The 24,067-nt window shown below is 42.7% G+C and overlaps 1 protein-coding gene and 1 long non-coding RNA gene across 3 annotated transcripts in view; one reads left to right on the forward strand and one right to left on the reverse strand.

Moving 5' to 3' along the window:
• LOC128689395 (uncharacterized) overlaps window positions 1–17,743 on the forward strand; it is a 31,077-nt gene extending 13,334 nt beyond the window's left edge. For both annotated transcript variants that reach the window (XR_011392141.1, XR_008407156.2), the window contains exon 3: window positions 17,280–17,743. This is a non-coding gene — a long non-coding RNA (uncharacterized lncRNA). The remainder of the gene's footprint in view (window positions 1–17,279) is intronic.
• LOC128689394 (uncharacterized) overlaps window positions 1–24,067 on the reverse strand; it is a 31,436-nt gene that overhangs the window by 6,838 nt on the left and 531 nt on the right. Inside the window, exons 2-10 of the mRNA XM_053777617.2 lie at window positions 21,892–22,144; window positions 18,711–18,765; window positions 18,176–18,361; window positions 17,775–18,069; window positions 16,629–16,779; window positions 4,500–4,849; window positions 2,395–2,478; window positions 1,937–2,079; window positions 1,445–1,583 (exon numbers count right to left, since the gene is read on the reverse strand). Coding sequence (XP_053633592.1) covers window positions 1,445–1,583; window positions 1,937–2,079; window positions 2,395–2,478; window positions 4,500–4,849; window positions 16,629–16,779; window positions 17,775–18,069; window positions 18,176–18,361; window positions 18,711–18,765; window positions 21,892–22,144 — 1,656 coding nt within the window. The remainder of the gene's footprint in view (window positions 1–1,444; window positions 1,584–1,936; window positions 2,080–2,394; window positions 2,479–4,499; window positions 4,850–16,628; window positions 16,780–17,774; window positions 18,070–18,175; window positions 18,362–18,710; window positions 18,766–21,891; window positions 22,145–24,067) is intronic.

A 24,067-nucleotide genomic window follows, 5' to 3' on the forward strand; every position in this document is an offset into this window, starting at 1 on the left:
CCATTTGTTCCTAACGCTCACGCATGCTTGCTGGAAGTCAAAGCCCCTGGCACACAAAATCTCCTTTACCCCCTTCCTCCAACCTTTCCTAGGCTGACCTCTACCCTGCCTTCCCTTCACTACAGATTTATACACTCACAAAGTCATTCTGTCTCTGGATAATACTGTAGTTTTGGTAATCCCGCACTTCCTCCTAATTTCCAAGCTACAAACTCTCTGCATTATATTCACACCACACAGAGCCCTCAGACATGACATCTCCAATGCCTCCAGCCTTCTCCTTGTTGCAACATTGTCCATCCATGTTTCACACCCATATAAGAGCATTGGTATAACCATACTTTCAAAATAGTTGTAGTTACAAAATTGTAAAACTATAATGCTTCAAAACTGAAATGTTCAAATTTCATTGTTTAAAATACTCAATTGTACTTGATATTGTAAATTGTTTACTGTAACTGTTACCATTAAATCTAATATAGCTTATATAATCTTAAGTTAATTTTAAACCTGCCCATAATTCTCTGCATACAAGGGGCTTTTGACATGTACATCCAACTACTATAATACCTTGTACAATTATGTATCATGTCATAATAAAATATTATTATTATAAAAATTATACATTCCCCTTATTGCTTCCATGGACAAAGGTCTTTGTCTCCACAGACTCAGTGTACCACTCACCTTTTTCCCTTATCAATTCTATGATTCACCTCATCTTTCATAGACCCATTTGCTGACATGTCCACACCTAAATAACTGAATACATTCACCTCCTCCATACTCTTTCCCTCCAATCTGATATTAAATCTTTCATCACCTAATTTTTTTGTTATCTTAATCACCTTACTCTTTCTTATATTCACTTTTAATTTTCTTCTTTTACATACCTTACCAAAATCATCCACCAACCTCTGCAACTTCTCTTCAGAATCTCCCAAAAGCACAGTGTCATCAGCAAAGAGCAACTGTGACAACTCCCACTTTGTGTTAGATTCTTTATCTTTTAACCCCACACCTCTTGCCAACACCCGAGCATTCACTTCTCTTACAACCCCATCTATAAATATATTGAACAACCATGGTGACATCACACATCCTTGTCTAAGGCCTACTTTTACTGGAAATAATCTCCCTCCCCCATACATACTCTAACCTGAGCCTCACTATCCTCATAAAATCTCTTCACTGCTTTCAGTAATCTACCACCTATTCCAAGCCGTAACGGCTTGACAAAGCTCCTGGAGAGCGAAACGTTGCCACCGTAAAAATGTCACATTAGTTGCACTTGTGTCCTTTTACTTTACAAGGTTGTATACTGCCTTGGCCAATCCACAGAGGAAAAATCATTAAACAAATAAGGTACATAAGATATATGCATTAAAGATAACAAAACTAGGTAGTGTATAGATAACCAAAACAGTTAACTAAAATTACTCACCTTGCAGAAAGTAGTGGCCATCTTGCATGTTGAGGGAGGCAGCAAGATTAGTAGCTAAGGTGGGCCACCTAACCTTCAACATAAACTTGCTGAAGTCACGGAAGTCCAGTATTATGTGGGTGGAAGGCAAGGGTGCCGCCTGACCCATACAAAAGAGTTAGTCATCAAGTTAAAGACTTTGTTGGGCACTACAAAACTGCAATACTTAAGACTAACAGTCACATTTGGACAAGTCATGGACATAAATTCATAACTACTGTCAGGTAGTAACCCTTTGCTATAATGTCACTTCCTCCAAAATATTTTTTAACTGGTTTCATATTAAGATGGACAGCATTCCATTACCTGTTATATTTGTATTTTTAATGACCTCATGACCCTGGCAATCTAGCACAAGATGCCTTATGAGATAATAAATCCTGATGGAAGTACAGTACCCAAAGTTTTACTGAGGGGAGAAAAAATATCACCATCTGGCATCTTATTACTTACCTGGTCAAGTGAAAAGGCAAAGGTCTTCTGGTACCACTCTAGAGGTGAGGAGCCAAACTCGCCTTGCACCACCATGTTGCCCCACTCCCACTGGCTCACTACATACTCCCATCCAGAGAAGTCATGAGAAAAGTTGAATATCTCTGCATAATTTTAAAAGGAAGAAAAAATCTATTATGTGCTTTTAAAACTTATTTCAGTACATTTTGAGAAACTACAAAACTGTTAATGGAATATATAATAATGAATGATGTAATGCTATGTCAATGTAGTTCCAGCACTTCTGTTTCAAGTTATCTTTATCAATCCCATATTTCCTTCCTGTTTCAAGTCCCATCCTTAAAGACTTCTAACTTTCCCTTTTCCATTGCACTCTGCCCCTATCTCATCATTTAGGAATCCATTTTCTACTTTATAAATTTTCGCATTTCACACACATTAATAAATTAAAAACTTACGGTTAAGCGACCAGCCTAGTGGAGGGCAGAAGGGTATTTGAGCAATCTGATGGATCCTCACTATGTAGCTTCCTGCAGGTGTCACTGTATAAGTAAGACACCCTATGTAAGAGTTTTGGTGACAGTATGTTTAGAATGAAATGTTGTAGGGACATATTCTGGTGGAAAGATGGGTGAACCTGGAATTTTATGGTGCATAATTGTTCCTAGCTGATATGGAACATATGAGGTGTCTAGACTGATAATCCTGTGGGTACTACTCTGTCACCTATCATCCATAAATATTAAAAGACATATAAATCAACATGAACATTGAGTATTTTCATCAAATTTATTGCTAATAAAATTTTTTAGGTAAAAGAAGTCACCCATTGTATTCTTAACATTGAAAGGGATGCTGGTATGATGATTTCTTGTAAATCATATACCCAGGATGGCTGTCATCTTTAAGCAGTGGTTACAGACATTAAGACAATCTCTTTCCTTTACATCAGGCATGAGGATTAGATTAGATTTTGCCACCAAAGTGGCTAGTTTATTGTGCACCCCATATCCATCCTGTGGACGGTAGCGCGAGAGCATGTGGATACACAAAAGGCCTAGGAACTAGGCCCCAAAGGGTTAACAGGAATACATATGGATTTATATCTACATATCTATAGTTCACTTATCTGTTACAAGCAAATTTAGGAAATTTGCTTAGTATATCTGGTATCTTATTTTCATTAATAAGATATCTTGACATGTCACATAGGTTATTATACTGTCTGTCTCTGTATTCCTCAATAAGTGGACAATTAAGCACATAGTGTTCAAGAGAGTGACCATATGCCTGATCACATAATTTACATTTAGTTTGATCATCATCTGTGTGTCTCCCAAACTGCCAGAAGTACTTGTAACCAAGCCTAAGCCTGGCCACTACAACATCAGTCAGTCTGTTCACATTGCAAGTTGCTCCATAAACATACTTATCTACGTTAATGTTATCATAGTGGGTTATAGATCTACTCAGGCTTCTAACTGCATTCCTATAACAATCATCTTCATTATTTACTTCTCTCCTAATATTATTCCTAATGCTAGACACAGTTATACCAAAGTTATATTCTACGTTCTCCTTCTGGATACTCTTCTTGGCTAACATATCAACTTTATCATGAAGGAGTAATCCAATGTGTGATGGGATCCATAGCAATTGTACATTAATTCCTTTGTCCCTAATTTTTGAGTATCTATACCTGGCTTCCCCAATGAGCATGTTGTTGGAGTCATTATATGAGTCAAGAGCCTTCAATGATGACATAGAATCAGTAATGATGATAGAGTCAAGCTCAGTGTCATAGGTTGCATGAGGAAAACAGTAAACTAGACAATATTTAAGTTGCAAAGAGCATACATTTATTTTAAGTGAGATTCAGAGAACATTAACCAAACATTTTACTATGTACATACTACCTACAGATGCCGCTCAGATGGATAATACAATATGATCAACAGTAATTATTATAAATTTGTAAATGGGGAAGTATGTGACAATTATTACCAGTATACTATTGATTGCCCTTGCCCAGTGGCTACTAGTTTACCAATAATAACAGTATTAAACCAGTAGCTATTTTCCATTCTCACATACTGATTCCTTCAATTATGGTTAGAACATAAAAAAATTATCTTTTCTGATCTGTAAAGCATAAATTGGGAAACTTATTTATTTAAAATACTCAACATTCAGGTTGATAGATGTATCTTCATAAATTTGGATATGATAGGGGACTGCCTAGATAGCCATTCTGATTTTTTTTTTCCAAATTCTTCAAGGATGACAGTGGCACCCATTACACTATCAGTCTAGACAACTAAAAATCTAAAATACTGCTGAAAACAATTATTTCACCACAAAATTCCAGGTTTGGCAAAAAAAATGAGTTTGGCAACCAGACTAATAACCACAATATTGAGAATGAAGAAAGTATGGAAAGCGATGATAAGATATTATTCAGTTATTTTATGTGCAAAATTTAAACAGAAAAAGATAAATAGCCTTAAAAAAAGTTCAGCTGAAATGAGATATTTAGTTTGGAACATAATACTAAAATTTATACCATATACAGTCATGTTAGACTTCAAATTGAGCAAATCGCTGGTGAGTACTTGTTTAAGTGTCTGGATCTCCTCTGGCACTGGTTTTGCTGCAGTCTCTTTCATTGATAAACATTCTGCAAGTTTATCATGCAAATCCTCTTCTCTGACTGTTGCTCGTCGTTGAGAGGAGGACTCTTGAGGCTTTATAGTAGTCACATCCCGACTGTGGAACTTTAAGGCTGCTCCTGTTGAGTTATTCCTTATCTCTGCCACCATGTCCATATGTTGGCTTCTCTCCTCATTTCTGGTAATCAACTCAGCCTCCAAGATCAGGTGAAGAGGCACCAAGTGGATAATCAGTCTCCAACCTCTTGGGAAAATAATTTATGAATGGTGAGAATAGTCCCAACTTTAAAAAAAAAAACTATGCATTGAAGCTTTATTTTGGCTAAATCCCGCACAACTCAAAACCCATTACTAATATTACTTTATTATTATTATTATTTTTTATATTAACACATTGGTTATTTCCCACTAAGGCAAGCTCACCAAAAAAGAAGAAAGACTTTCATCAACATTCACCCCATCACTGTCTTGCCAGAGGCGTGCCAACACTACAGTTAAAAAATTGCAACATACTAACACCCCTCCTTCAGAGCACAGTCACTGTAATTGCCACCTCCAGGACTCAAGTCTGGCTAACCCGTTTCTCTGAATCCCTTCATAAATGTTACTTTACTCACACTCCAACAGCACATCGTCATAAAAATCATTCATCTCCACTCGCTCCTATCTAACATGCTCACGCATACTCGCTGGAACTCCAAGCTCCTCACACACAAAAACCTCCTTTACCCCTTCCCTCCAACCTTTCGTAATACGACCCCTACCCCGCCTTCCTTGCACTACAGATTTATGTGTCCTCCAAATCATTCTATTTTGTTCTATCCTCTGTAAATATCCAAACCACCTCAACAACCCCTCCTCTGCAATCTGGATAATACTTTTAAAAACCTTGCACCTTTTTCTAATCTTCAAGCTGTGGATTCTCTGCATTATATTCACACTGCACACTGCCCTCAGATATGACATCTCTACTGCCTCCAGCCTTCTCCTTCAATTCAATTCAATTCAATTCAAATTCAATTCAATTCAAAGTTTATTCTCTATAAGGATTACAATGCTGAGTTTACAGAATTTGGTTATTGTGTGGTTTACATGTAGTAAAATAATAATTACAGAGTGTACCACTAGAACACCTAGCATGGCTAGGCATTTCGGGCAGACTTAAATTAAATCTTAAGTTAAATATTACAAAATTATGAGGTAAGTTGGTATTATGGCTAAGTGACTAAATACTAGTTTGTGAGTTTAGCAATGTGAATGCTTTTGTTTTGGCACTATACATAGTTTCAGTATTGGAGTATCACAGGCCAACTTATGACTAGTTAAGATTCATTATTTTGAGATTGAGATTGATATTTCTGTTTATGGTCAAATGGGTGAGTGAGTGTAAGTGTTAACCACCAGGTGGTATTCGTGTAATTAGTTGACAGGGTGTATCAGGGAGATAAGATGTTTTCTGATGGTAGTTTTGAAGGTGATGAATGTGTCTGCAGTTTTAGAATTTTCAGGTAGGGTGTTCCAGATTTTAGGGCCTTTGACATACATTGAATTTTTGTAAAGGTTTAGTCGGACAGGGGGAATGTCATAGAGATGTTTGTGTCTGGTGTTGTGCCTGTGGGTTCTGTCACAACTATCAAGAAAGCGTTTTAGGTCAAGGTTAATATTGGAATTTAAGGTCATGTAGATGTAGATTGCACAGTAGTAAGTGTGGATGTACTGAACAGGGAGTAAGTTTAGATCTATGAAGAGTGGGGGGGTGTGTTGCCAGGGATGGGATTTAGTGATTATTCTTACTGCAGCTTTTTGTTGGGTTATTATTGGCTTTAGGTGTGTTGCTGCAGTTGAACCCCAAGCACAGATAGCATAGGTGAGGTATGGATATATAAGTGAATGGTATAGTGTGAGAAGGGCAGTTTGCGGCATGTAGTATCGTATCTTGGAGAGGATCCCAACCGTTTTGGATACTTTTTTGGTTATGTGTTGGATATGGGTGCTGAAGTTCAGGTTGTTGTCAAGGTATAGGCCTAGGAATTTGCCCTCATTATGCCTGGCAATTAGAGTGTTGTCGATCTTAATGTTAATTTGCGCATCTCCTGCTCTGCTACCAAACATAATGTAGTAGGTTTTGTCAGTGTTAAGTGTAAGTTTATTGGCTGTCATCCAAGTCGATATTTTGATCAGTTCCTCATTAACAATGGTGTTGAGGGTGGCAAGATTAGGGTGAGAGATGACATAAGTCGTGCCGTCAGCAAAGAGAATGGGGTTCAGGTGTCGAGATACGTTTGGAAGATCATTGATGTATATGAGGAAGAGCAGGGGACCAAAGACACTTCCCTGCGGAACTCCAGTATCAAGTGGCTGTGTTGTTGATGCTGTGTCTTTAATGGTGACATACTGATACCTTTTAGTAAGGTAAGATTTGAAATATGCAAGTGCATGGCCTCTTATACCATAATGGTCAAGTTTGTGGAGTAGGATGCCGTGGTCTACTGTGTCAAAAGCTTTTCTTAGGTCAATAAAAATTCCTAGTGGATATTCCTTATTTTCCAATGCTGTGTAAAGCAGATCTAGCATTTTTATGATTGCATCGTTAGTGCTTTTATTTTTCCTGAATCCAAATTGGCAGGGGTTGAGTATGTTTTGTGCCGTTATAAATGAATATAGTCTCCTGTGCAAGAATTTCTCAAAGATTTTGGATAGCAATGGTAAGTTTGATATTGGCCTATAGTTGTTTAAATCTGTAGGGTCATCACCTTTATGTATTGGTGTAACCCTTGCCGTCTTGAGTAGTTTCGGGAAGGTGCTAGTTTCTAGTGACTTGTTATAAAGTAATGAGATAGCATGCGAGAGGACATGGGCCGCTCTCTTGTACAATAATGGTGGGACATGAGACAGATTCCCTGAGTTATTTTTAAGTGACTTTATAATCTCGGTGACTTCCATGGGCTCAGTTGGAGCAAGATAGAAGGAATTTGGGAAATTCCCATCTAGGTAGTCCCTGGCATGGGCATTGGTGCGTGGGATTTTATTGGCGAGATTAGAACCTATGGTTGAGAAGAAGTCGTTTATCTTGTTAGCTGTGTCAGTGGGATGCAGTGGTGTTTCATTAGGTTTAGTTAGGGCAATATTCTTGGTTTTTTTCAGTTTGTGGGTCCCTAGAATCTGAAAGAGTGTTTTCCAGGTCTTTTTTATATCTCCTCATGTGTCAGTGAATCTACTGGAGTAGTATAGTTGTTTGGCTTTCTTTATTACTTTGGTGAGGACTGATGAATAGTGTTTAAGAATATCTTTGTGTATTAAGCCCTGTCTATATTGCTTTTCATATTGGTGTTTCTTATCAATGGATTTCAGAATGGTGCTGGTTAGCCATGGGCAACCAAGCCGTTTGTGATCTGTTTCGTTTTTATAGGACAATGTTTTTTGTATAGTCTAAGTAATTTGTTAAGAAAAATGTCTGTCCAGTCATCAATACCATTGGCCTTGGAGAATTCTGTAGGCCAGTCAACAGTCTCTAGGTCAGCTGTGAACTTCCTTATTGAGGCCTCATCATGGAGTCTAAATGAAACTTTGTTGTATTCAAGTGGTGGTTTACTAATGTTTGTCAAGAGGAAGGTAGGGTAGTGGTCTGTAGTGCTATCTGTGATTATCCCTGATTTAAGGGGGGCTAGTATATTGGTCCATATGTGGTCTATTATGGTTGCACTTGTTTCAGTGAGCCTGGTTGGTTTAGTTATTGTTGGTATGAGAAGTGTGTTGTTCATATTGTTGATGAAATCAGTTACAGGCTGATCATCTAGTAGGCCAAGGTTGATGTTGAAGTCTCCAGCTAAGAGAAGGTGGTGCTTATTCATTTGTCTGTTTGTTATTAGTGCCTTTAGTTTCTCACTGAAATTTGGGATGTTAGTGTGGGGTATCCGGTAAATGGCACCAATTGTTATAGGCGTCTTAAGGTTTTTTACAGTAAAATTAGCAAAAATGTATTCTTCATATTCATCACTAAAGCAAGTGGTGCTAATACAAGATAACTGGTTAGAGTAATAGATTGCAATACCACCCCAACTTGGTATGGTCTGCAGTTGTGGATTGCTGTGTATCCTGGTAGAGGGTAGATATCTACTGTGTCCTGCTTAAGCCAGGTCTCAGTAAGAATAATACAGGAGAAGGGTGTCTTTAGTGATTCAAGGAGTGCCAGGAGGTCATCATAGTGTTTGCTTAAGGACCTAATGTTGTAGTTAAGTACTGATAGACTTTTAGCATTGTTTAGGATAGTGCTGGCTTGTGATGCTGTGTAGTAAAGGCAGTTACTTTCCAATAGGTTTTGATTGTGTGTCAGATTATGTAGGTTTAGATCAGGGTCAACGTGATCAATCATCTTCTAGGTTTAAATTATGGTTATTTATATCCTGAGTTGTGGGTTGAGTTTTAGTACTGATATCTGTAGTGGTGGGAAGTTTGGACAAGTGTATAGCTATAGCATTTTGATCATGTAGAGTATAGTCACTAATACACATAATGGAGTTGGTGTTGTCTATGTGTTGTGCTGGAATGAGCTAAAGTACAACTAGGTATAAACTAATAATATAAAAATACAAATTAAAAATAGCACAAGACTCTCACTTGTAATTGCACTAAGGTCTAATGTAATGACTTTGGTATAGTCTATGTATTGAGCTAGAATGAGCTATAGTACAACTAGGTTTAATCTAATAATATAAAAATACAAATTAAAAATAGCACCAGACTCTCACTAGTAATTACACTATGGTCTAATATAATGAATTTGGTATTGACTATGTATTGAGCTAGAATGAGCTATAGTACAACTGAGTTTAATCTAATGATATAAAAAAGGCACAAGACTCCCTTTGTTGCAATAGTCACTACTCATGCTTCACACTCATACATTCCTCTTTTTGCTTCCATGGATAACGTTCTTTGTCTCAACAGACTCATCGGTGCTCCACTCACCTTTTTCCCCTCATCAATTCTATGATTCATCTAGTCTTTCATAGACTCATCTGCTGACAGGTTCAATTCTTCTTCTTCTTCTGTTGGGTTTCAGGGCCTCTGACAGCATACGCCGTATCGAGCCCGGCCATCCAGTGCTAGGAGAGGGGACCTCGACCAAAGTGGAAGAATGTTTTGACTAGTAACTGCATATTATATGTCCATGATACACCCTGAAGCCAGCAGGAAGGAGCAGGTACAGGCCAATATCTCCCGACGGTCCAGAGGGTGAAACCCCTCCCTGTTGAGAAGGAGAGGTAGAGTGAAAGTGTGCACCCCAAGCGTGCACAAGGCCACATGGAGAGTAGTCCGTGCAGAGTGGTAACGTGGGCACCACAGCAAGAAGTGCTCCACCGTCTCAGGCTGTGAGGGACACCATGGGCAGTATGGAGCGTCCGTCATCCGAAGGTGGTACAGATGAACCGCCAGTCATGAGTGCCCGACTTGAAGGCAAGTCAGTGCAACATTCACCGAGCGGTTGGAATGGCGAGCCCAAGGGCAGGGGCCATTAAAAGATCGGACAGAGCCCAACGCCGAAGAAGAGAGGGAGTGTATCAGGCCCTCCTGCCACTGATGGCGGATTCCCTTCCAAACAGCCCTTGTGAAATCACTGTGGCCTAGGGCAAGAGGGGTAATAGTAGGAAGTGTGTGGGCGAGGGAGGCCACTCGATCCACCACTTCATTGCCCAGATTCCAACATGGGCGGGTATCCACTGAAGGGAGATGCTCAAACCTGGGCTCCGCAAGAAACGCAGAAGGAGAGATTGCATCCAACGAACGAGGATGTGTAGTGACCATGGATGGGCAGAGCACAAAAGTGCTAGGGAGGATTGGGAATCAGAGAAGAGAACCAATGGCTGTGGGGAAATGTGATCTAGGACAAAAGCCAGAGCCTGGTGAATGGTGAAGAGCTCCCCTGCCAGAACAGAATGAACAGGGTCTAACCACCAGGTTTGACACAGGGAGAGATTAGTGAAGAAGGCCACAGAGGATGTGGAAAGGGGGGAGGTCCATGCCGAGCCGTCTGTGTAGATGGAGAACGAAGAGCCATACGTAACAGAGCGAAACTCTTCAAAGAGAAATGCAACTAACTGAGGGGTTCCCTGTTCCTGTAATGCCAATCAAGGTGAATGTGCCGCGTCAGGTCCAGCCAGGGGGGGGACCGGAGAGTGGAGAGGGGAGGGAGTTATCACAAGCGCAGGAAGTGTAAGGCAGGTCAGGGAACGCTGGGCCCTGGCCACAAAGGAAGGCTGAACCAAACGTGGGGGGACAGAGGCTGTTTTCCATATCTGTGGAGAGAGGCAGAAGGGGTGAGTACAAGGCAGAGAGGGACTATTCCCGACTCTGTATCCAAGGCTGCAATGGGGGTAGAGGGGAATGCCCCCAGCATACTACAGATGGCTGAATTCTGGAGAATGTCTAAGCGATGAAGAGAGGAGGAAGAGGCTGAGCCATACACCTCACTCGCATAAGTTAGCTTGCTGCGAACCATAGCCGTGTCGAACCTAAAGAGAAGGTCTCGATCCGCCCCCCACTTGGTGCCAGAGATCCGGTGCATAAGTGCAGTGCGACATGCACACGAGAGGTGGAGGGCCACTATGTGTTTCTTCCATGTCAAGAATGGTGCATCTAAGGTGACTCCCAACCAACGATGAGAGGAGACCAAAGGGATTGGCGTCTGATTCAATGAGACTGATGGAAGAGTGGGGAGTCGGCGTCTAGTAAAACATAAGAGCTTGGACTTAGTGTTACTGACCTCCAAACCCCAGGTGGCAGCCCATGATGTTATGCGTTGCAGGGCACGCTGAAGTGTTTCCTGCGCTGTCAGCAAAGTCAGGGCACTGCACATAAGGGCCACATCATCCGCATATACCAGGGTATGCACTCCCTGGATGGGAGATCGGACAGTAAGACAGAGAAAAGGAGTGGGCTAAGAACAGATCCCTGGGGCACTCCCTAGTATACAGGACGGGGTGAGGACAAAGCGCCACCCACTGCAACATGAAGGGTCCTCCCTTGCAAAAACTTACACATCCAGCAGAGGGGAGCTCCTGTCAGCCCCATGTGGCCCAGCTTGAAAACAATCGCCATGTGTGATGCAGAAGCAAATGCTCTGTGTAGATCCAAAAATGCAGCCAAAGGGAACTCCCAGCACTCAAATGAAGTGTGCATGAGCTGTGTAAATTGAAGCAAAGGGTCGAGTGTGGATCGACCTTCTCGGAAGCCACTCTGGTTATCAGGTAAGAAGCCATGTTCCTCAGTCCACCAAGAGAGATGGGTAGCCACCAGTCATTCCAGCACCTTACCCAAACAGGGCAGTAAAGCAATTGGTCGGTAAGAGCCTGGTTGGGTATCACCCTTGCCTGGTTTTAGAATCGGAACTAGGAGAGAGCGCTTCCACACATCAGGGAAGACACTCATAGACCAGCTGGCATTGAAAACCTCCAGCATAGCATCTGTACAAGAGGGAGGTAGATGTAGTATGAATAAGGTAAGTTATCCTCCCCTGGAGAAGAGCAGGAAGAAAGCTGGGAAAGTGCCCACTGCAGTTCATGGGAGCTAAAGGGAGATGCCAGCACCTGGCAGTGAACCTCGGGTACAGAAGGTGGCAAAGGGCCACATATGATCACCTTAGAGGGTAGAGGAGGAGGAGCAAACATAGGACAAGAAATTTGCAAATGACTCAGCCTTGTCCCAGAGTAAGAGTGGAGCCTCTCCTTCCCCCAACAGGGGAAAAGTATTTACAGAACGTGATCCCAACATAGAGTGGAAAAAACCACATGCCTGACTAGCAGAGGTGCAAAAATAAAGAGAAGAACAGAATAAAGCCCAAGATGCACGTTTCGCTTGGAGGAGGGTTCACTGACAAAGAGCGTCTGCACTTCGGTAAGCCAGCTGCTGAGTCGGAGAGGGTTGGCGCTGCCACCGTGCCCATGCTGTCCTACGCGCCTTCACTGCTCGGAGGCACTTACCATTCCACCATGGAACCCGGGGGTGTGAATGGGTGAGCCCGCCTCAAGCATGGCCCCTTTTTTTGAAGAGACGTGACAGCCTCATCCAGCAAGGAGTCCTGAGGCAGGCTATAATCAGAGAGGACCCAATTATAGTTTGTCCAGCCGGCCTGGGTGGTTTTCCACCGTGAACAAACTGCCGTCACTGGAACTGCTAAGGCTCCATTTGTAGAAGTAAGGACTGGAGATGATCACTCCCCATTAAGGGACCAACAGTAACAGCAGCTGTAGTAAAACACCCACACCCAAGAACGAGGTCTAGGGTAAAAACTCGCCTGGTATAAAGATCCACTCTAGTCTCCAAACCTGGTGGTGAGAGCAACGAAAGGTGAGATGCGAGGAGGGTTTGGAACAGGGGCCTACCTGTGGGATTCGCCGATCCCAAAGAAATGGATGGCTCCCAAAACTGGTGCCTAGCATTAAAGTCTCCTATCACAAGTGTAGAACCACGGAGTTGCCCAAAGTAATAGGTAAATTCACTTTGTGTAACCGACTTGCCTGGATTATAGATCAGGAGTATGTTACTCCACTGAGTGCCCAAGGCAACTCTCACAGCCAGAGTTTCCAACACTCCACTCTCATAGGCTTGGAGAGAGAGGGTCGTACTCTGGAGCCGGTTGCATACAAGAAGAGCTAGGTCACCACCGCTCCCTGTGAGGCGATCCCTACGGTAAACAGTAAAACCAGGCACCCGAAGAGAATGTTGAGGACATAACCATGTCTCAGAGAGACCCACCACCAGTGGCTGTACCTCAGCCAGATACTTCTGAAGGTCCGGAAGCTTCCCCAGCACGGAACGTGCATTCCAAAGAAGAAAAACAGAGGAGTGAGAATGATTCACGTGTGTGAACTAAGTAGCCCAATAAGGCGAGGGAGAACCGAGACCTGCAGTCGCAAAAGAGGTGCCCTGAAGGTAGGAATGTAGCACCTCCTCCACCAGAAGGAGAACAGGATGAAGGAATAAAGCCCAGGCAAGTGAGAGTGAAGAGGCGGGACCTTCAGACACAAAGGGTCGTGGAATAGGGACAGGCCAAGGCTGGGGTTGAGGAGAATTGGGGGCAGTCGGCTGAAAAATGGGAGGCTCCGGGTGGGGTAAGATGTCCACCAGAACTGGGTGGGGTACCGAACATCGAGTCAATATGGAAACTGCACCACCTCGACGGGAGGATGTGCATTGTGAATGAGGAGGGGCATGGGCAATGACTTCCGCAATGGAAGCCAGGTCCGAGGACACCCTGAGTTGATGTTGCCCCGGGGGTGGGGAATCCTCTAAAGGGAGAGAGGTCTGCAAGAGCCCCAAACCAATTTGTAACAGGGACATTAGCCCTCACAGCTGTGGAGTACAGGTGCCCTGGCCGTGTTGGTGCTGGGGAGACACCCTTAGTGGGGGGCACTGGAGGCGAAGGAGGCAAGGGCTGATAGACTATGACTGGCTTTACAGACCACAAGCAGGAGTTACATTCATCGAGCAAAAGAGACTGGGCCCTGGCTGAGTTTGCCAAATCAAGAGCCTGGCGATATGCCGGGCGAGACTGGGACGTAACCTTGTGGTTCCCTTTACAGAAGTAGCATGAAGCTGGGTGGGTACAGGTATTGCCGTCTTTAACGACTGGGTGAAACCCGCTGCAGTTTGCACATCTTACCTTACCACGGCAAGACAATTTTCCATGCCCATAAAGGAAACATTTCCATCACTGGAGTAAAGGAAAAGTATAAGGAAGAACAGGAAACTTTAGGTTGCCAAAAGTCACAGATCTTGGGAGAGCACCTGAGAAACATACACAAACCATACGAGATGGGGCAGGACGATTCGAGAGGCCCCAAACCTCCCACAACCCTAAGTCATCACCCCTGCTGTAAACCAGTTCAGAGTGGATCTCCTCATGTGAGAGGGATGCAGAAATCGGTCCAATTCTGCCGTAACAACAACTGGCGACGAGGATTGAGGAACGGACCTCCCAGCAGACAACATTCCACCTACCCAGGACATGAATGGCATTTAGTGGTAAGTTTCTAGCTAGAAAAGACTTACGATGGAGCCAGAGCCTTAGGGCTGCACCCCTACCGAGTTGCTGGACACCCCCATCTATGCAAGCCTTGCCGAAAGGAGATCCATTGATGGTGTTGATGACGCCCCGTGGATTGGTGAAGGGTGTGCCGCCATCCTTAGGATGCACAAGAACCACCATCACATCTGGAGCAATTCGAGGAGGAAAAGGAGCATAGTCAGGACAAGTGGTTGGTTGGCATTTTAGGGTAGACAGGGGCCTGGCACTGTCATCAACCTCAAGGGCCCGTTTGTTTATCCCAGTAGGGGGCACACTAGCCATATCTTGGTCCGGCAAATATGAAACAGTTGTCAATTGAGTAGGGACCAGAGGGGGTCCCCCCCATGGGGCGAACGACATCTCGGTCGAACCCCCCCTAAATGGGCCACACAACACCACCTGATAGAGAAAACAATGACAACACAAGCACACAAGAAAAGAAAGATGGTAAAGCAGAGCTTAAACAGGGCCTACACCACCAACAAACAACTGAGGAGCCTTCAGAAGACACATCCACATGCCACCAATGCCCGAGCTCTTTCTTTCTGCTGACAGGTTCACTTCCAAATATCTGAATGCATTCACTTCCTCTATACTACCTCCCTCCAATCTGATATCCAATCTTTCATTACCTAAATTATTTTATTATCCTTATCACCTTGCTCTTTCCTATATTCACTTTTAATTTCCTTCTTTTGCAGACCTTTCCAAACTCGTCCACCAACCTCTGCAACTTCCCTTCAGAATTTCCCAAAAGCACAGTGTCATCAGCAAAAAGCAACTGTGACAACTCCCACTTTGTGTTAAGATTCTTTATCTCTTAATTCCACACCTTTTGCCAACACCTGAGCACTTCTTTTACAACTCCATTGTATAGTAAACAACCATAATGACATCACACATCCCTGTCTAAGGCCTACTTTTACTGAGAAATAATCTCCCTCTCTCCTACATACTCGAACCTGAGCCTCACTATCCTCAAAAAACTTTAAGCACAAATTCTGCTGGATTATTTGCAATAAGTGGAAAATGCATGTTTTGGTCAGCTTTAAACTTAGTGCTTATGTGTTTTCCTCAACGAAAGCAATATCTTGATGTTAGGCTGAGTAAGTTATATGTCAATTTTATTAATCAAATTAGTATGTGAAATGGAGGAAGTTTCCTATCAGAAATAAGTCAGTGTTTGACTTTATTTGGTTATTCTAGGTCAAATCAATTTTATGTTTTTTTGTGTGTATCTATAACGTCTGTGTCCTCAATACCATTCTTAAACATTTGAATTTTATGTATACTAGGCTTACATAAAACTTTCTTAAGTGCTAGCCAAACTTACTTAGAGAAAAGTTTGGACTAATTTTAGCCTGCGTAGGTCCCAGTTCGTTTTTTTTTTTTTTTTTAAATGGAAAAATTGAAACTACTTTTCACACTATAATTTGTGAGTGCCACATCTGATTAGCTTCAAGCTTTCCATGCTTATGATGCAACTTTTGAGCAGCTTCGAGATTAATGTACTTGCCTATTTTGGGATATTGATCTCTTTGCATATTTGCTTTCTCATGTCTTGTGGATACCTCTCCTGATTACCTTCAGAGCTTCAACACTAATACCCCTCAAGGGAGGTTCCTTGACGCTGGCGAGGGGCTCTTGATCTAGGGAATTGGATCTGTGCTCCAGTTCCCTGAATTGAACCTGAATACCTTCCATCCCCCCCTACATGTACTATAATCCTACGGGTTTAGCGCTCCCCCATGATTATAATAATTCAACTAATATTTAGTTGAATTATCATAAAGATATGCCGCTCTCTGCGCTATTCTAATTACGTGTATTAAGACACAAGGGGCGGATTATGGAATACAGGGATACCTTTCTCAGATCGCGCAGACATCACGGTACTGTACATCTATTTTTTTTTCTTAGGTTACAATGACACTATGAAAGATACATAGTGACGTACTTATGGGAAGAGTAGATGGTGATGTTGAGAAGATGTTTCTCAAGACTTCCCTCCTTCAGCGTGAGTAATATGGTGCTCATCCTGGTGGTGTCTGTTTCTGTTGTCCACTGGTAGTCCACCTCCAGCTCCTTCCTCCCACCATCCAAGTCCTCTAAAGAAATTCTTAGTGTTATTAACCAAAGAAAACTCAAGTGCGTCAAGGAGTTCCTCTTAGAGGAACTGGTTGGCATCACCATGCTTCCTTTCCTTTGAAATGCTCACTGCCCGAAACGATCATGCATGCTAGTGACTTTCTTTGTGTTTAATTAACAATGTTTTACTACATGTAAACTACACATTGTATATTATGCAAAGAAATTATTTTTTTAATTCTTATTTTGAATTTGAGGAAACTTCTTCTCATTCCACCTGCTACTACTCTTGCAACATTACAAAGCTCCTGATAATGCACGAAGACGTGTGAAAGATCTTGAGCCGAACATACCTCAAATTAAGTTGTGATAAACAACTGTCAGTGAATAAACAGAAGGGTGGAAAAGGGGATCGAACTGCGGTCCGTAAACTAACAGTCCAACGCTCTACCTTCTAAGCTAACCTGAGCTTCTAATAGGAGGGATCCAGAACTAATACTTACTGTATTATATTTTTCAGCCCAGGAGCTTCAGCTTTGCTTTCCAAGCAAAGAAACACTCAAAATTACTGACTGTGGAGATCTAAGACTTCTTAGTGCCTTCAAGCTTGATGTTGAGAAGGGGATGTTCCTGCACCAAGCACATCCATCTCATTAAAACTGTGAAGACAATGTACTTACAGATGAGACGTAAGTTACCCTTTCATATTGTTAATAAAATGGTTTACTATGTTAATTTTTATTTGTGAAATAAATACGCTTGTTTATAGTGTTAGGCTAGTAGCTTTGAATTTGCAGTATGTGTGTGTGGGGGGGGGTGCTAGGGATGTTCGGCCTGGGAGACCATGGGGCGGCAGCCTAAAAGAATTTGGGAACCACTGCCCTAGAAAGTTGAGCCTCGCACTATCAATTTACGGACTACAGTTTGAGCCTCTCGTCCACCCTTCTATTTATTCGCTGTTAGATATAAAAGTTCAGTAGATGTGTACTTAAGAGTGGCATGAAGGTTTGCTTACCCGAACAAGTGCGATTTCCATGTAGGGTGAGCCTCCACCACCGGCTGCCACCATTGTCACTTCTGCTGCTGCTACTACTACTGTCACATCTGCCACCGCCCCAGCTCCTGCCATCTTTATTGCTACTACTTCTGTCACTGCTGCTGCTACCACTGCCGCTGCTACTACTGCTGCTACCACTATTGCCTAATATGCCACAGTCCCATTTCCCGCTGGCCTCACTATTGCCTCCAGCTTTGCCCCGGGTCCCCGAGGTCAAGGTGACGGTACAGCCAGACGAGATCAGCATGAAACTCTGTAGGTACACAGGAGTAAACACGTGTATCAGTAAGCAGGTGCACCAGGGTGAGTGTAGTGGGCACAGTGTCTGTATTGGTCACAAGGAAGTATGAAACATTTACCTGTTCTGCTCCGTCCCACACTACAAGGACCAGGTTCTTCTCTTTAGTAGTGTTGATAACGAGGTGCAAGTGTGAGTGAGTGAGGGAGTGTGCTGGAGCCATGGCCCAGACTCCCGTTAATGCCATCTCAGCTGCCTGTCCTACGTAGCTCAAGTTCACCTGGGCATTGCAGGCCACCATGCTTGTCTGACGTCAAAGCACTCGATATTAATACAATACAATAAAAACTAAATCACATTCCTCGTTTAACATCAGTCAACGTCCATTAAAAGTATTCTCTTTTCTGGAGTCAAATAATACTAGTTGCAAGCCAGATAAAAAAAGAAAATAATAAACCAAGTTAAAAAATAAATATAAAATAATAACACATGAAAAATACAAATCAAGAATTATTATTAAAATGTGTTTAAGGGTTTAACCTTCTTCGTGAATATATGAAGAACTGCAAAAAAATGTGCAACGAAACAGCAAATTTGAGCAGGATCTTGCCATTCCAAAGACCATAACGTCCTTAGGTAAAGTGACCTATGCTCACCTGGGTAGTGATAGTCAGTGTTGCAGATGCTGACGACGACCCCTCAGTTTGTCTCCTGAAAGATGAGGAGCTAGGTAAAGGAACGTAGTTACTGAGAGCTTCACGAGTATACGGGTCGGGTAAATACAGGGGTTGGGCACCTGCAGTGAAGGCCAAGTGCGTACAAGCGCTGGAAACTTCAGTTAGCAAGATGGCTATTGTGTTCACCTTCTGATGTATATCAGACAGCAGGTTATTGTGTTATTCCTTGAATGCTGCAACAAAGAGGAGGTTGGAGGAAGTAAAAAAAAATCGTATGTGGGATCAGTGTGTATGGTGAAAATTAGAGAATATCGAATGGAGAAATTAGAATTGTTTGGGTATATGATCGTTATATTTCAAATAGCAGAAAAGAAGTTGCTGAGATTGTCTGATTATGTAGAAAGATTTAAGAAAGAGTGGTTAAATAAGATGTATAAATCTGGAGTGGATGGAATGTTTCGAGGACGTCCGAGGAGGATGACCCAAAGTGAACAATACATTCGTCATCACTTGTGTCTCAGCTGTCTTTCTAGAAAGGCAAAGAAAACGAGGCAAAACAAAACAACCAGCACACCCCAACACTTCTCGCTTCAAAACTCAGTCTAGCTAACAGGTTAATCCTGAACCCCTTCATACATACTATCATGCTAACACTCCAACAGCGCCGCAAACGAAAAAAAAAAAAGCCACTCCACTCCAGTTTAACATACATATGACTGACAGATGCTCAAGCCCTTCTTTCAGTCCGTCCCAGGGTGTCTCCTAAACCTCCTTTCGCCTACTTCAGATTTATACACCTTAATTAACATACCTTGTTCCATTTGCTCTACATAGCAACACTTTTCTGTAATGTCAGAGACCATAAAAATCCCAGAAGCTGATCCTCTTCCATTGTTATATGTCCACTTCTAGCTTTCCTTTCTGTCTTGATTGATCCTTACCTTTCTTAGTATATTACCAACTGCTCTAATCTTCGGAACACGTGAATTAACCTGGCTTTGGCTTTCACCTCTCCTCTTCACCTTGATGCAAAGGGCTCTTAATCCAAGAAATTGGATCCTTGGATCAAGCCTACCTGCTTGATTCAAGGATGCTGTATGACCCCCCTGCGGGTTTAGGGCTCCCCTCATGAATATAATAATAATTCACCTGATGTCTTCTAGCCTTCTCTCCTTTCTCTCTCTCATATATACATATATTATTGTAACCGCGAACAAGTGGTATTTAATCAATAACAAACTGCGGCTAGCCGGGGGATCGAACACCCTACCTGAAAATTCTAGAACTGCAGACACATTAATTGCTTTCAAAACTACCGTTAGAAATCATCTTATCTCCCTGATACATCCCACCGTCAGCTAACTACATGAAAACCACCTATTCTCTTGTATCATACACACATACAAAACAACCTAGGCCTCTCTAGATATCTGTGATTCCCCACAATTCACACTTACACTCACCCATCTGACTATAAACATAGAAATACGTAATACAACTATTACCTAACGAATCTTAACTAGTCATAAGTTTGGCTGTGATACTCCAATAAAGGAGCTTCAGTAGAAACTATGTATTGTACCAAAACAAAACCATTCACATTGCTAAATTTATGAACTGTAATGCAGTTACTTAGCCTTAATACCAATATGCTCCATAATATGTACCAATATTGAGTTTTGAATTAATCTTAGTCTGCCCGAAATGCCTAGTCACGCTAGGTGTAATAGTGTCCCTCTCTGTAATTAGTTTTATATAATATGTAAACCACACACTGTCCTATAATATTTAAACCCCACATAAAATTGATTTGATTTAGCCCGCCTCGTGGGAAGATTATTATTATTATAATCAAGGGGGAAGCGCTAAACCCGGAGGATTATACAGCGCCTGGGGGGGGGGATGTGGAAGGCATTCAGGCTTAATTCGGGGAACTGGAGCACAGATCCAATTCCCTAAATCAAGAGCCCCTCACCAACATCAAGGAACTTTCCTTGAGGGGTCTCGTGGGAAGAGCGAAAATTCACGACGCCTTAAAACCACTGGACCATACAATATGGTTCAGTGGTTTAGGGCGTCGTGAATTTTCGCTCTTCCCACCAGGCGGGCTAAAACAACGCGGGTTCGATCCCCCGGCTAGCCGCAGTTTGTTGTTGATTAAATACAACTTGTTCGTGGTTACAATAATATATATATATATATTATGGATGGGTCTATGAAAGATGAGGTGAATCATAGAATTGATGAGGGAAAAAGAGTGAGTGGTGCACTTAGGAGTCTGTGGAGACAAAGAACTTTGTCCTTGGAGGCAAAGAGGGGAATGTATGAGAGTATAGTTTTACCAACGCTCTTATATGGGTGTGAAGCGTGGGTGATGAATGTTGCAGCGAGGAGAAGGCTGGAGGCAGTGGAGATGTCATGTCTGAGGGCAATGTGTGGTGTGAATATAATGCAGAGAATTCGTAGTTTGGAAGTTAGGAGGAGGTGCGGGATTACCAAAACTGTTGTCCAGAGGGCTGAGGAAGGGTTGTTGAGGTGGTTCGGACATGTAGAGAGAATGGAGCGAAACAGAATGACTTCAAGAGTGTATCAGTCTGTAGTGGAAGGAAGGCGGGGTAGGGGTCGGCCTAGGAAGGGTTGGAGGGAGGGGGTAAAGGAGGTTTTGTGTGCGAGGGGCTTGGACTTCCAGCAGGCATGCGTGAGCGTGTTTGATAGGAGTGAATGGAGACAAATGGTTTTTAATACTTGACGTGCTGTTGGAGTGTGAGCAAAGTAACATTTATGAAGGGATTCAGGGAAACCGGCAGGCCGGACTTGAGTCCTGGAGATGGGAAGTACAGTGCCTGCACTCTGAAGGAGGGGTGTTAATGTTGCAGTTTAAAAACTGTAGTGTAAAGCACCCTTCTGGCAAGACAGTGATGGAGTGAATGATGGTGAAAGTTTTTCTTTTTCGGGCCACCCTGCCTTGGTGGGAATCGGCCGGTGTGATAATAAAAAAAAAATAAAAATATATATGCATATGTTTATCACTGTATCGGTATATTTTATTTATTTCTACATGAAAGATTCCGTGGCTGGAAACTGTAGATGACGTTTCGGTCAACAGTTGTTTCTCCAGTGAAGGCTAGTTATGAATTATATACATACATGCATACAGTACCTTAGGAAAAGACGGGTGGCGTAACCTGATTCATCCCGACTATGCTCTGTCTGGAGGTGGTAGTGAGGAGTCGAGGATGTGGGAGTGTCGGCTTCTTGCGGGAGCAAACAAGCGGTTCGGGTTGGGGCTGCCAGCCCAAAATCAGCATTGAAACCATTTTGTGGGCGACAGGTGGTAGCAGAAGCGTGGACGTAGGGTGGCTGTGATTGTTCTATATGAGTTGGTGAGGACGTCGGCCACAGTGCAGCCAGTACTGCAAGAAAGGAAGTTGTGAAGTCTGAAGAGCATGTTGACCTGTAATATCACTTAGCGCTCTTTGCAATAAAAAGTAAATACGAACCTACACACAACCGCATTTTAGCGGCTTTCTTTGTGGTTGACAATATTTTATTACATGTAAACTACACACTGTACTGTACAAAGAAATAAATGATTTGATTTGATTTGAATAACCCACAAGAGTTAAAAAAAAAAAAAGCTAATGTCAAAAGACTAAAATATCCCAGAGGTTCCTACAGGCACCACGACTTTAAAAGATCAAAGCCGTGGGCAAGCAGTTACAATGTGTTCCACAGTCAACAGCATAAATGACAGAGATAGGCAAGCGCACCTGCAAGCAGGTAGTTATGGGTGAGATTTTGTGTGTGTGTGTGTGTGCAACCCTAATCTACAGAGAAGGAGCCAACTATGATGAGTCACATATGGTAGGAGTGACTGATCGAGGCTTATTAAACAGTCACCCATTTGACTGTCTTAGTCTTATATTAAGGGGATAAGCTGGCGACCAACGTGCATCATTTATTATTTCTGTAGACACTATGTTCACCCACCCACTATAAGGACTGGATGAATTATATTTAAGACACTTATTATAAGGTCTACAGGAACTATATTCACACCAGTGGGGGCGCCGGGAGGTGGCGTTAAGCCCCAAAAATTCCCACAACCCCCAAAGTAAAAAATGTAAGAATGATAACGCTATTTTAAAACACGTTTCTTAGCCCCACTTCCAACCAAATAATCAACCACTAACCCTAAGCCTTCCATCCATAGAAATTCTGGCGCCGCCCTTGGCTCACTCCTTATGAAGTCTAAAGCAATTACACTAACTCAGGAACTGTGCTCACACACTCTAAGTACTGGAACACAGTGTTCACATACTATAAAAGTCAGTATTGCGGTGGTGATAATGAGTGGTGGTTGTTCCTGGGGTGCTATGTGTGGGCTAGGAGTGGCGTGGTGGTAAGAGTAGACTGGTGGTGAGTGTGGCGTGGTGGTAAGAGTGGACTGGTGATGAGTGTGGCGTGGTGGTAAGAGTAGACTGATGGTGAGTGTTGCGTGGTGGTAAGAGTGGACTAGTGGTGAGTGTGGCGTGGTGTTAAGAGTGGACTAGTGGTGAGTGTGGCGTGGTGGTAAGAGTGGATTAGTGGTGAGTGTGGCGTGGTGGTAAGAGTGGACTAGTGGAGAGTGTGGCGTGGTGGTAAGAGTAGACTGGTGGTGAGTGTTGCGTGGTGGTAAGAGTGGACTAGTGGTGAGTGTGGCGTGGTGGTAAGAGTGGACTAGTGGTGAGTGTGGCGTGGTGGTAAGAGTGGACTAGTGGTGAGTGTGGCGTGGTGGTAAGAGTAGACTGCTGGCGAGTGTAGCGTGGTGGTGAATGTGAGTGGGGTGTTAGGAGTGAGTGTTGTGGTGATGGTGAGGTGGACTCGACGCAAGACGCTGGCATCCCACCTGCATATTAATGAAAACTACCTGGTTGCTGGTCTCGTGTGACTTCTCTCTCCCACCATCATCCCCAAGACCTAGTTCTGATTGTCTGTGTTAGAAACTCCAGTCCTAGTGGATGTCATATCCTATGTGATGAAGTACTCTAGTCAAGTGGGAGAAAATTTCAGACCTCAGTGCTTTGCCCTTCAAAAATGCATTTATATTGTATGGGAATTTTTTTTAATATTTTTTATTTTGATTTTGACCTGCTTTAAGTATTCAAGTGTTGGGTAAAAAAAAAAAAGGTATGTGTACATACACAAAAAGCTTGCGTGTACGCATGTACTTAGCGCATGAGTTTATTTAAGCACAGGTACACAGAAGTACAATTATCATACACAGCGTAAATTACCTAGGATAATCCCCCCAAAAAAGTCAGTGACATATTTCCTGCAGCTGTAGGAACTGGGCA

This window comes from Cherax quadricarinatus, chromosome 18 (assembly GCF_038502225.1).
Source record: "Cherax quadricarinatus isolate ZL_2023a chromosome 18, ASM3850222v1, whole genome shotgun sequence".
NCBI lineage: Eukaryota > Metazoa > Arthropoda > Malacostraca > Decapoda > Parastacidae > Cherax > Cherax quadricarinatus.